General features: G+C 45.6%; 1 protein-coding gene across 12 annotated transcripts in view; it reads left to right on the top strand.

Moving 5' to 3' along the window:
- The window catches only part of IQSEC3 (IQ motif and Sec7 domain ArfGEF 3), a 152,706-nt gene that overhangs the window by 127,035 nt on the left and 13,050 nt on the right, over positions 1-12,621 (top strand). For 10 of the 12 annotated variants that reach the window (XR_010090435.1, XR_010090434.1, XR_010090432.1 and 7 more), the window contains exons 6-10: positions 7,318-7,440; positions 7,552-7,718; positions 7,862-8,004; positions 9,073-9,198; positions 9,388-9,487. Coding sequence is in view for 8 of the 12 variants with exons in the window: in XM_063447729.1 (XP_063303799.1) it covers positions 7,318-7,440; positions 7,552-7,718; positions 7,862-8,004; positions 9,073-9,198; positions 9,388-9,487 (659 nt within the window). In the remaining 4 variants the exon portion in view is untranslated. The remainder of the gene's footprint in view (positions 1-7,317; positions 7,441-7,551; positions 7,719-7,861; positions 8,005-9,072; positions 9,199-9,387; positions 9,488-12,621) is intronic. The other 2 variants (XM_063447730.1, XM_063447736.1) reach the window with 1 other exon arrangement.

Here is a 12,621-nt window from a genome sequence, read left to right as displayed (position 1 = left end):
CCACTCTCGCGATCCAGTCTTTGGTGGAGGGGACTGAGCTCTGCCTCCAGAATGTCGGGACGAGGCTGCGTGACGCGTTTATCAAATATGGAATGACGGTTTTCTTGTAGGTCTTCAGCGGTATGGGGGTCATGTGGAGCAGGTAGGTTTCTGGGGTGTATTCTACGGAGTCGTCTGTGAGCGCCGATAAGATCCGGTGTATCTCTTGCCAATATGGCTGGATCGTGGTGCACGTCCACCAGATGTGGAATAGCGTGCCCAGCTCCTTGCCACATCTCCAGCATTCCGGTGCGCATGTGGTGCTAATAGAGGCGAGTTTCTCTGGGGTTTTGTACCAGTGAGAGATTAGTTTGTACCCGGATTCCTGGTATTTCGTGCTGATTGACGACTTATGCGTTAGCGTAAAGGCGTTGGTCCATTGTTCTGTTGTCAAAGGGTGGCCTAGGTCTCGTTCCCAGTGTTTGGTGAAATACGGAAATTTCTGGTTAGTTGGTGGTGTCTGCAGTAGTCGATAAAGCAGCGAAATGGCATGTGGTGGGGGGAGCGGTTGGGTGCAAAGTGTCTCGAACGTGGTTAGCGGTCTTTCAGCTGAGTTTATGTTAGGTACTTGTTTGAGTCTGAGTGTGAGCTGGTGGTGTCTAAATCTGGTCAATAGATCTGGAGGTTCCGGTGTGGTCAGTTCAGGGAGTGGTGTGATGGCTCCGTTTGTGAGCAGGTGATGTAGGTTACATTGTGGCGGCAGTCCCAGGCTGGTCATTGTCCGGGCGGTGTCCAGGCCCCTAAATACCGGATTTCCTGTGATGGGGTAAAGGGGAGAGGTCGGTGGGGAGAGGTCCGCCCCTGCCTGTATTTTTTTCCAGATGTGGAGGGTGGCGGCTATTGTGGGGTGACTCCGGTCTCCCCTGGTCACTGGTGTTTTGGGTTGCCACGGGAGTGTTCGCAGAGGAAAAGTCGTGAAGCTGGCTTCTATGTTCGTCCAGAGTTTATCCGGGGGTGTTGTTGTCCATTCGATCACCCGTAGTAAATGGATCGCTCGGTGGTAGGTGGCTAGGTCAGGGAGCCCAAGGCCGCCCTGCGGTTTGGGTTTGATCAGGATCTCGTATTTAATTCTTGCCATCCGGTTGTTCCATATGTATGTTGTGAAGGCTCTGCGCACCTGAGCGAAGAATGTCTGAGGGATTGGTATTGGCAGTGTCTGCAGAAGGTACAGGAACCTTGGGAGCACGTTCATTTTGAGGACACTCACCCGCCCCAGCCAGGTGATGTGAGGCACCGTCCACGTTTTGAGGTTTGCGGTCATCGTCTCCAGTAGGGGAGGGAAGTTGCGTCGGAAGAGGTGCGAGATATCAGAGGTTATCCAAACTCCTAGGTACTTGATTGCGTCCTTGCACCAGCGGAATGGGAAGCGTGTTTTAAGTGACACTATCAGTGTGCGGTCACAGCCGATGTGGAGAATTTCCGATTTTGTATAGTTGATTTGGAGATTTGTGAGGGCGTTGTACTGTTCGAATTCCTGCATGATGGCCGTGAGTGATGTTAATGGGTTCTGCACTGTGAATAGTAGGTCATCTGCATACGCTGATATTTTGCTCTCTCCCCATCCGCCGCGTATGCCCTTAATATCCGGCCTTTCCCTTATGGCATTAAGAAATGGTTCCAGGCTCAAGACAAACAATAGGGGTGAGATGGGGCACCCTTGTCTGGTGCCATTACGTATCTCGAACGGTTTCGACAGAGTGTTGTTGACGTAGACCCGTGCGGTTGGGTTGCTGTATAGAGCTCCGATCCATGCCCGCATGTTGGGTCCTAGTCCCACTTGTTTCAGCGTGTCAAACAGAAAAGGCCAATCCACCCTGTCGAATGCCTTCTCCGCATCTGTAGATATCAGAAGCGAAGGCTCCATGGTCTTTCTGGCTGCGTGTATCAGGTTGATCACTTTGGTAGTGTTGTCTCGTGCTTCCCTTTTTCTGATAAACCCTGCCTGGTCTGGATGGATCAGTTGTGGTAGGGTTGGTTGAATACGTAGCGCTATGATCTTTGCGAGCAGTTTTAAGTCCGCATTCAACAGGGAGATTGGCCTGTAACTGGGACATGCGGTCGGGTCCTTCCCTTCCTTTGGTAATACGACAATATGCGCTAGTAACGTGTTCCGGTCTAGTGTGCCACCGTCTTTCAGGTTGTTTAGCATATTAAGGAGGGGTGTGGCCAAGGTCTTAAAGAATGTCTTGTAGTATTTGGTGGTAAAGCCGTCCGGTCCTGGGCTCTTCCCATTTTTGGCCAGTTTCAGGGCTAAGGACAGTTCCTCTGCCGTGATTGGCTCTTCCATAGAGTGTGCTGTGTCATCATCTAATTTTTGGTGGATATGGGTGTCTAGGTAAGCCTGTCGTCTTAAGGCGTGGTTGTGGAGTTCTCTTTCCTCTGAGTGTGTGCCCCGCGGAGAGATGTTGTACAGTGTTTAGTAATGAGTCCGGAAACCTTCGGCTATGGACTTTGGCATGGCATGAGTCGTGCCGTTGTGGACTATTTTGTTTATGAAGCTTTTTTGTCTGCTCTTCCTGAGGGCTCTAGCTAGCATTTTGCTGATTTTGTTGCCATATTCGTAGTAATTAGTTTGTGCCTTGAGTAGTTGGAATGCTATCTTGTGGGATAGGTGCGAGTTTAAGGCGGCCCGGGCCACGACCAGTTCTGTATGTACCTGCTCGTCCAGTGTGGTTTTGTGTCTTTTTTCCAGTTCGGCGACCGTCTGGATGAGGTCCATGATAGTTTCGGCGCGTAGTTTCTTGCGCTGCGCTCCCTGGCGAATTAAGGTGCCTCGTATTGCGCATTTATGCGCTTCCCAGATGGTCTCCGGTGTGGAGTCTCTTGGCGTGTTTGTGAGGAAGAAATGTTCTAGTTGATCTTCTATTTCTGCTTTGAGCAGCGGGTCCTCCAATAGCAATTCATTGATTCTCCACACCCATTGTTTGTGGAAGGGCGTGGGTGACGTGAGCGTGATAATGTTCGGAGCATGGTCCGACCAAGTCATTGGCGCAATCATGGCCGAGTGCAAGTCATCGAGGTGGCGGTGGGTAAGGAAAAAGTAATCTATTCGGGAGTAGGATTTTTGGGCCGGGGAGTAGTATGAGTAATCTTTGTCATCGTGGTGTAGAACCCGCCAGCAATCTGATAGTTGAAATTCGTGCAAAGTCTCCCTCATGCCTCGGAGCACGTGGTCCGGGAGGTTTGAGGTGCCCGTAGAGGTGTCCAGTCTCGGGTCCAAGGGGGCGTTGAGGTCTCCCCCAAGTATCAGGGTGCCTTCACTGAAGGGTTCTAGGGCTGCTAGGATTTTGTTGAGGAAGGGTTTCTGGCCCTTGTTGGGTAGGTACACGTTCGCCAGTGTGAAGCGGGTGTGGTGTATGGTGCCCTTCAGGAAGAGGTACCTTCCCTCTGGGTCCGCTATCTCTGCCTCCTTCCTGAAAGGGGTGTCGGAGGAAAAGAGGATTGATGTTCCTTTGGTTTTTGATTCCAGGTTCGTGGCATGAAAGCCCAGTGGGTAGTATTTAGAGGAGAATTGTGGATGATTGCGCGTCTTGAAGTGCGTTTCCTGGAAAAAGGCGATAGAGATACGTAGTGCTCTCAGCTCCCGTAGGGCTCTCGCCCGTTTCTGTGGGGAATTGAGTCCTTTCACATTGATCGAATAGAGCGAGAGGGTGGGTGCCGGCCGTGGCTCAACTCCGGAGTGGTGCGGAGCCCCGGGCATCCCGGGGGCGGGGGGGGGGGGAGGCGGTCCGCCCAGGGAACAGGGAATGAGGAGGAGGGAGGGAGAGGGAGCAGACAGAGAAAAGGTGGTGTCCTCCTATGTAGAGGGGGGCGACGTAGCCGGGGGAGGTCCCAAGGGTACGCCCAACCGGCGCTGCTGCTGGTTTCCAGTCGGGGGCACGCGGGGGAGCGCACCCAGCCCGCCGGTGTGGTGTCTCACCCACAAGGGTGTAGGTGTGTGGTGGGGGTGTAGGAAGGGTAGATACTGCAGGCCTGGGGCCCTTTGTCTAGTATGTGGTGTGTTAGTAACGGTGTCTTGTCCGCCGTTCCTGGGTGGTGGCGTGAGAGAGGGGTAGTTTGCCTCAGGAGCGGTGTCCGCCAGGGAGCGTAACCCTGCGTCCCGGTCCTGTTGTATGGCAGTAAACCCGATGGAGCGTGGGTGGCGTGCCTCTGACCGTTGGGGCTACCGTGGTAGTAGGTCTGGATCAGCACTGCATGGGGTCCTCCGAGCCCTGCTGCCAGTGAGCAAGTAAATAAACCATTAGGATGGGTGAAACATCAAGGTATAACAAGTATAACACTTCAACTTTAGATAACGTCCCAGTATGACCAGTGGGTGAACTATAGTAAGCAATCAGTTACCGTCTTCTGAAGCCGTCAGTAGTATGAGACCCTCCCGTCCCAGTTCCCAGTCCAGTTATCAAACGGGTGTCAGTACATGTGTCCGTCGGGTTCTGTCTGGAGTGCGACGCCCGGTCTAAGCCATAATAGGGGTCCAGCGGGGTCCCCCGGGTTCGCCCGGCCGCACCATCGTGTCAGTGGCCAGGGGAGTCCGGGGGAGCCCAGGCCATGCAGGAGGGCGGGTTGTGGAATCAGTTCAACCTTCAGTTGGATCAGAGGCCAGGGAGGAAGGTCCGGATGGGGGCCCCAGTCATCCCGTCCCCCCGCGGTGAATTCTGTGGTTTGTGTGGTGCCTGTCTTCTGGGGTCATCTGTTGCCGGCTCTAGTCATGGTGGTTTCCTGCGGTAGTAGTCTGTCGTGGTGGGTCTCATTCCTATGGTCAGAGGGTTGTCGGGGGCCGCAGCCAGGGGTAGATGCACCGTGCAAGTCTTGGAGTTCCCTAGTCTCTCCCCCCCGTGTCGGGCAGGTGTTCTGGCGTCCGTATTCCCTACATGCAACTTCATATTTCAGTCCGTCCCCCCCCCCCCCCGGTCGTGTGAGTCAGATCTCCTGAATCCCCCCCTCCCCATTGCCTGCCCCAAGTGCGTTCTAGGCATCGTGTTACCGGCTTTCAGGGGTTGGCATCCGGGTCCTCAGCCTTCAGCGAGGGGCAATATGAAATAGTGGGCAGGGTGGGCCCAGCTCGTACACGGGGAGAGAATTAATAGATTAATTAAAATACATTTGCATAGGTACATAAACATATAAAGAAGATTTTAAATAAAGAAAGAAAGAAAAAGAAAAAAAAGTAAATAAATAAATAAAAATAAATTAAAAAAAATTAAAAAAAAAAAATTAATAAAAAAATAAATAAATAAATAAATAAATAAAAATCTGAGATTTTCTCCGTCTTTCTTTCTAAAATTCAGAAATAATACTAAAAAAATAAAAATAAATAAACAAATAAATAAAAATCTGAGATTTTCTCCTTCTTTCTTTCTAAAATTCTGAAATAATACTAAAAATAAATAAATGAATAAATAAACATCTGAGATTTTCTCCTTTCTTTCTAAAATTCAGAAATAATACTAAAAAAAAAAGGGGTATTTTCTGTCCAAGTCTTTCTTCTGGTCCCAAGGGCAGGTGTTCTTCTGGTCTGGTCTTTCTTGCTTGCGGTATGGGTACAAGTCCAAAATCACGAGGAGGGGGGTGGGGTAGGTCGCGTCCTGTCCATAAGTCCGTGCATCCTTCCCTTGGCCTTCAGTTGTGGAAGAGGTTCGGTTGTAGTTTCCGGCTTCAGGCAGCTTTTACTCCTCGGGTGCAGCTTGGTGCGGTGGGGCCGTGCCCGCATCTTGTTCGCCGGGAGATAATGTGTGCGTTACTGGCCTGCCCGTGAGTCTGTCGTTGAGGGGGCAGTTCGACCAATCCCGTATCTGGATGGGTGGGAGCCCAAGTGCTTCTAGGAAGATTGGAACATCTTCTGGTGTCCGTATGGTGGCTTCCATCGTGCCTTTGTGTGCTACTAGGGCGAATGGGAACTGCCAGCGGTAACGGATTTGTTGGTCTTGTAGCGCAGTGGTGACTGGCTGGAGGGCCCGTCTTGTTTGTAGGGTGATATGGGAGAGATCATTATAGAGCTCCACCCTGTGCCTTCCAATCCTCCAGGTCCTCTCCGCCCTAGCAGCCCTCATGATTGCTTCTTTCAATTGGAAGTCTTGGATGTGGCATATGACGTCTCTCGGGGGTGCTGATGGTGGTGGTTTGGGGCGGAGGGCACGGTGTGCTCGGTCTATATGCAGCCGTGCCTCAGGGGGCCTGTTCAGAATATAATTGAAGATGGGGATTAGCGTGTCCCTTAGGTCTTCAGGACCCTGTGCTTCCTGCAGCCCCCTCACCCTAATGTTGTGCCTGCGGCTCCTGTTATCCAGGTCTTCAACATGGAGCCGCAGGTCAGTGATTTGCTGTGACTGTGTGTCATGGGAGTGCTGAGAGTTGCTTGGGGCAGGTGGGCCTGCATTTTCCAGGGCCTCTACCCTCCCCTCTAGTGCTGACAAGGAGGAGCGGAGTGTGGTGATCTCCGTGCTGAGTGTTGTTCTTACCTCCGCCAGAATCTGTTGCAGGTCTTCCTTTTTCGGCAGGGAGGCAAACAGGGCATACCAGTCCGGCGGGTTACTTTCCCGTGGGTCAGTCTGCTGCTGGCTGTCCTCGGAGATCGAGGAGCTGGGGGAGACCGGCGCCATTTTGGATTCCTCGTGTTGCGAGGCGAGGATCTCTGGAGTGCGGAGGTAGGCGCGGATGGACGAGGAGTCTTCTCCCTGCGTCCGTGGTGTCGAGGGGGTCATCTGGGTCCGTTTTGTGCGACCCATGTTGTGGTAGTTCGTGCGGATGGTAGCAGATTGAGGCAGCAGGGCGCGGGTGTTGGGATTAGGCGGCCATTCTCCGTCGGCGCCAAGCCACGCCCCCAGATGTGTTTTTAAAGTTGCAAAGTTGGGGCCATTTCTAATAAGGGCAACAAGTATTAGTTATCATACATAGCAAGAACCCTTATACAGGCCTGCATATTTACTGTAGAAAACACACATTATAGTAACTTAACATGCTAAAGGCTCACAGGTCTCCCCTCTGTTAGGGTCTCATAGACTAGAGGCTTATGTTGTGTATATGGTACCATCAATAGCCCTAGTTAAAAAGATTCTACACTTCCACCAATAATGGCATTAAATAATGTTATTTCCTTAGTCTGTTTGCATGTCTAAAGTATGAACTAATGTTCTCTGCTCAAAAGTCACAACAGTGCGATTGACTGTTAGTTTAGTTTGGAGAGGAACGCAGAAAAAAGTTAACTTATCTATAACCCATGTCATGCTATTTCTATAATATGCAACATGCACCTAACACATTCATCTTGCCTTCTTTTAGCTGTGTGGTAGACGAGATGGATTTCTCCAGCATGGAGCTAGATGAGGCTCTGCGGAAGTTTCAAGCCCACATTCGTGTGCAGGGTGAAGCACAGAAGGTGGAGCGTTTGATTGAAGCCTTTAGGTGAATTGAATATTTACTGTGAGCCTTAAAACAGTCATTTTAGTGCCCAGATCTGCTTTAACTGTGTATCTCTCTGTATGTTTCTATGTACTGCATGGCAATCCTGCACAGCCAGCGTTACTGCATGTGTAACCCAGACATCGTGCAGCAGTTCCACAATCCTGACACAATCTTCATCTTGGCATTCGCTATAATTCTTCTGAACACAGACATGTACAGTCCAAGCATCAAACCAGACCGCAAGATGATGCTGGAGGATTTTATTCGCAACCTGCGAGGTTAGAACCATAAGTATAAAGGAGTTTAAAGCAGTTGCTTTTAAGGACGTCTGGGGAGCAATAATCTGTGAATTGGACCTTAAGATGGATGTTTTTGTACTTTGTGGTTGTGCATTGATAACTCACAGCTACTTGTGTCCTAGCAGGGGTCGATGATGGAGCTGACATCCCTCGGGATATGGTGGTCGGGATTTATGAGCGGATTCAACAAAAAGAGTTGAAATCAAATGAGGATCATGTTACCTATGTGACAAAAGTAGAGAAGTCAATTGTGGGAATGAAAAGTGTGAGTACTTCATGCAAAATGGGTAGACATTTAGCGAAATGGTGTATCTAACTGATCAAAGAGATAGAGAGAGGGTAAACTTAGACCTAGGTAATAAGAGTCATCAGCAACTAAATCATATATTATAATATATTTCTGCAAAATGGCAATGTTTTACCTTAAGTTTTTAAAATGACAGGACCACTGCACCCATACCACTTCATTGAGATAAAATGCCATGGGCCACTTTTGTAGTACTCTAAGGTGATTTGGGACTTATCCTTAAGGGGGTATCTGTCTTTAAGAGGTTGTGGCAAAGATGACTAATGGTTTTAAAGGGACCTGTCAGTTAATAAGCCGTTAATTTTATTGCGGTTAAAAAACAACAAGTATAAAAAAAAAACAACACCCACTTTATAGAACTCATTGAACTGTTAAAACTACTGAACACGCTTCTATATTACTGAAAAAGATGTGAGCAGAGGTTTGATGAGTATCATTGAGCATTCTAGGTAAAAACTAATGGAAACCTAAATGTTAGCTACACTTGAACTAGATGTTATTTTTAGAAATCCTCTTGCAGTTTTTATAGTTTTTTAGAAGAACATTTCAAATTTGTTGCATTATGTAATCATCAGCCATAGAAGAAAGCCATAGCACATATAACTTAAAGGAACACTGTATTACAATCCTTCATTAAAACATGGCATACAATTGTTGGTATACTCTGCAGAGTGAGTGGATGAACTAATTATGCTATCAAATCACTTGTGAGACTTCTTGCTATATCTATATATAAGCACATTATGGAACAAACCCCATAGAAACCAAGGGAATATTCCAGCTGATTGCTTCCTATTTAAAACATTGTCCCAAAATTCTACGTAAAGATGATCTTCTGAATCACAGCCAAACTGACATAACTAGTGTCATTGATCTAATTATTCAGACTACTATATACTGATTTGATGCACCATTGACACATAGTTATTAAGACGGTTGATTAGAAGGATACAGGATAAGGAACTTTCTGTATAATGATGGTAGGACATCTTGTCTTTGACTGTGTATGTTATTGCCCCCTACCAGGTCCTCTCGGTCCCCCACAGGCGATTGGTATGCTGTAGTCGACTCTTCGAGGTGACAGATGTGAACAAAGTTCAGAAACAAGCAGCTCACCAGAGGGAGGTCTTTTTATTCAATGATCTGCTTCTAGTAAGTATTCACTCATACTGTGGGCAATATGGGCAAAGATGGTGGTGCCTACCCATTATATGGGTAAATAGGACAATAATAAAACAATGTTTTATTTATTTTTTATATCTTTTTGTAGGAAACCATACAATCAGCCTCAATGAATGTAAGCAGAATTTTGATTTGCTCCATTTGTTACTTTTGTTTTAGATCTTGAAGCTCTGTCCGAAGAAGAAGACATCTTCAACCTACACATTCTGCCGAGCAGTACCACTACTAGGAATGCAGTTCCATCTCTTTGAGAATGAATGTAAGTTGTATCTTTACAACCATAAGCTTATTTATGTCTCTTTGTTGTTGATGTAACAATGTGTTAGTGCTGTGTGTGTGGTGGATACCTCTGGTCTGCTTATAGCTGATATGATATCTGACAAACATATGCAGTCAGCATATAGCACATTGCGTAAAGATTCTGTTGGAGCACTGAGCAGGTCCATTTGGACTGTCTCCAGGAATTTGTTTGAAATGCTGGATTTGTATTAAAAGAACAATCCTTTAACCCCTTAGTGACCAGGCCGTTTTTCAAAATTCTTGCCGCTGGGACCAAGGCTCTTTTTACATTTCTGTGGTGTTTGTGTTTAGCTGTAATTTTCCTCTTACTCATTTATTGTACCCACACATATTATATTCGCTTTTTCTCGCCATTAAATGGTCTTTCTAAAGATACCATTATTTTCATCATATCATATAATTTACTATAAAAATTTTTATAAAATATGATGAAAAAATTGAAAAAAACACACTTTTTCGAACTTTGACCCCCAAAATCTGTTACGCATCTACAACTTCCAAAAAACACCCGTGCTAAATAATTTCCACAGAAAGTCATCATGCACCCATGTCCCATATGGGACATTTTTTAAGCCGGACAATATCATTTACCCCCATCAAACCATATATTTTTGAAAAGTAGACACCCTAGGGTATTTCATTTTCAAATGGTGGTATTTTAACACTTTCCATGCACTAATTCTACCACCAGTCTCTGTCAAACGTTTGAGTAGTCATTTTTTTGTGTTATTTTTCACACACATTGTACTTTAGGCATGGATTATCATCTCCTATTAGGTGTTACTGCCAAAGAACACCCCAATATGTGTTCAGCAAGATCTCCTGAGTACAGAAATACCACCCATGTACAGGTGTGGGGCTAAAAGACCTTATTTGGAGGGTGCGCATTCCAGTTTTCCAACTTGGAATTTTCACAGTTGGTCATCATGCACCCATGTCCCATTGGGGACATTTTTGAAGCCAGACAATATAATTTACCCCCATCAAACCATATATTTTTGAAATGTAGACACCCTAGGGTATTTCAGATGGTGGTATTTTAACACTTTCCATGCACTAATTCTACCACCAGTCTCTGTCAAACGTTTGAGTAGTCATTTTTTTGTGTTATTTTTCACACACATTTTACTTTAGGCATAGATTTTTAGTTTATGTGTTACTGACAAAGAAACCCCCAATATGTGTTCAGCAACATCTCCCGAGTACAACAGTGCCTCCAATGTACAGGTTTTATGGGCTTTTGCAAACTTACAGGGGTCAAATGTATGGCTTTTCCATGTTTGCACATTGAAATTTGCCAGATTGGTTTGCTGGACCTATGTTGCCTTTGAAATCATATAGCAGCCCAGGAATTAAAATTAACCCCATCATGGCATACCATTTGTAAAAGTAGACAACCCAGGGTATTCAAAATGGGGCATGTCCAGTCTTTTGTAGTAGCCACTTAGTCACAAACGCTGGCCAAAGTTAGCATTTTCCTTAGTTTTTTGCATTTTTTTACACAAAAACTGCACTTTTACTGGTGATTTCATCGTCGGAATACATTTTACTGATTTAGAACACTCATATTTGTGTTCAACGAAGTCTCCCGAGTATAACAATACCCCCCATGTACAGGTTTTATGGTGTTTTGGAAAGTTACATGGTCAATTTAGGGCTTGCCCGATCTAGTTTGCCAGATTGGTTTGCTGGACCTTAGTTGCCTTTTGAGACCATGTGGTAGCCCAGGAATGTGAAATAACCCCATCATGGCATACCATTTTCAAATGTAGACAACCCAGGGTATTCAAAATGGGGTATGTCCAGTTTTTTGTAGTAGCCACTTAGGCACAGACGCTGGCCAAAGTTAGCGATTTTATTGGTTTTTGTATAAATGTTTTGGTTTTTAAATTTATATATATATATATATATATATATATATATATATATATATATATATATATATATATATATAAAAACGAGAAAATATTCTTGCACTCCAACAAAACAATATGATGGTACCTGGTGCTCTGGTAGCAAAAATAATAATATATCCAAAAAAATACCGGCACTCCAGGAATTCTCAATAAACAAGTTTTCTTTTATTCAGTTCAGGACGTCAACGTTTCAGCTCCTCATGGAGCTTTCATCAGGATGTCCTCTAGTCTTGCATCTTTTAAGAAGTGCCTTAAAACCCATCTCTTTAGGAAAGCTTATGGCCTCCAAGACTAACCCTTACCTCACATACCTGTCTCTTGCCCTCTCCAAAAGGGCAGCCCACCTTATTTGATTGTAAATTCCTGTCCTAATGTGTTTTACACCCCACCTCCTATAGAATGTAAGCTCGTTTGAGCAGGGTCCTCTTCAACCTATTGTTCCTGTAAGTTTATTTGTAACTGTCCTATTTATAGTTAAATCCCCCTCTCATAATATTGTAAAGCGCTACGGAATCTGTTGGCGCTATATAAATGGCAATAATAAATAATAAATAAATATATATATATATATATATATAATACGTGCGCATGTATATATTATACATATATATATATATATATATATAAATATATATGTAACACACACACACACATATATATATATATATACACACACACACACACACACACACAATACGTGTCTGTGTGTGTGTGTGTGTGTGTGTGTGTATATACACTGCTCAAAAAAATAAATGGAACACAAAAATAACACATCATAGATCTGAATGAATTAAATATTCTTCTGAAATACTTTGTTTTTTACATAGCTGAATGTGCTGACAACAAAATCACACAAAAATTAAAAAATGAAAATCACATTTTTAAACCCATGGAGGTCTGGCTTTGGAGTCACACTCAAAATTAAAGTTGAAAAACATACTACAGGCTGATCCAACTTTGATGTAGTGTCCTTAAAACAAGGAAAAATTAGGCTCAGTAGTGTGTGTGGCCTTCACGTGCCTGTATGACCTCCCTCCAACGCCTGTGCATGCTCCTGATGAGGTGGCGGATGTTCTCCTGAGGGATCTCCTCCCAGACCTGGACTAAAGCATCTGCCAACTCCTGGACAGTCTGTGGTGCAACGTGACGTTGGTGGATGGAGCGAGACATGATGTCC

The sequence above is a fragment of the Pelobates fuscus genome, chromosome 3 (assembly GCF_036172605.1).
Source record: "Pelobates fuscus isolate aPelFus1 chromosome 3, aPelFus1.pri, whole genome shotgun sequence".
Lineage (NCBI taxonomy): Eukaryota > Metazoa > Chordata > Amphibia > Anura > Pelobatidae > Pelobates > Pelobates fuscus.
The sequence above is the reverse complement of the archived record's forward strand: the minus strand, read 5'-3'. Positions and strand labels throughout refer to the sequence as shown.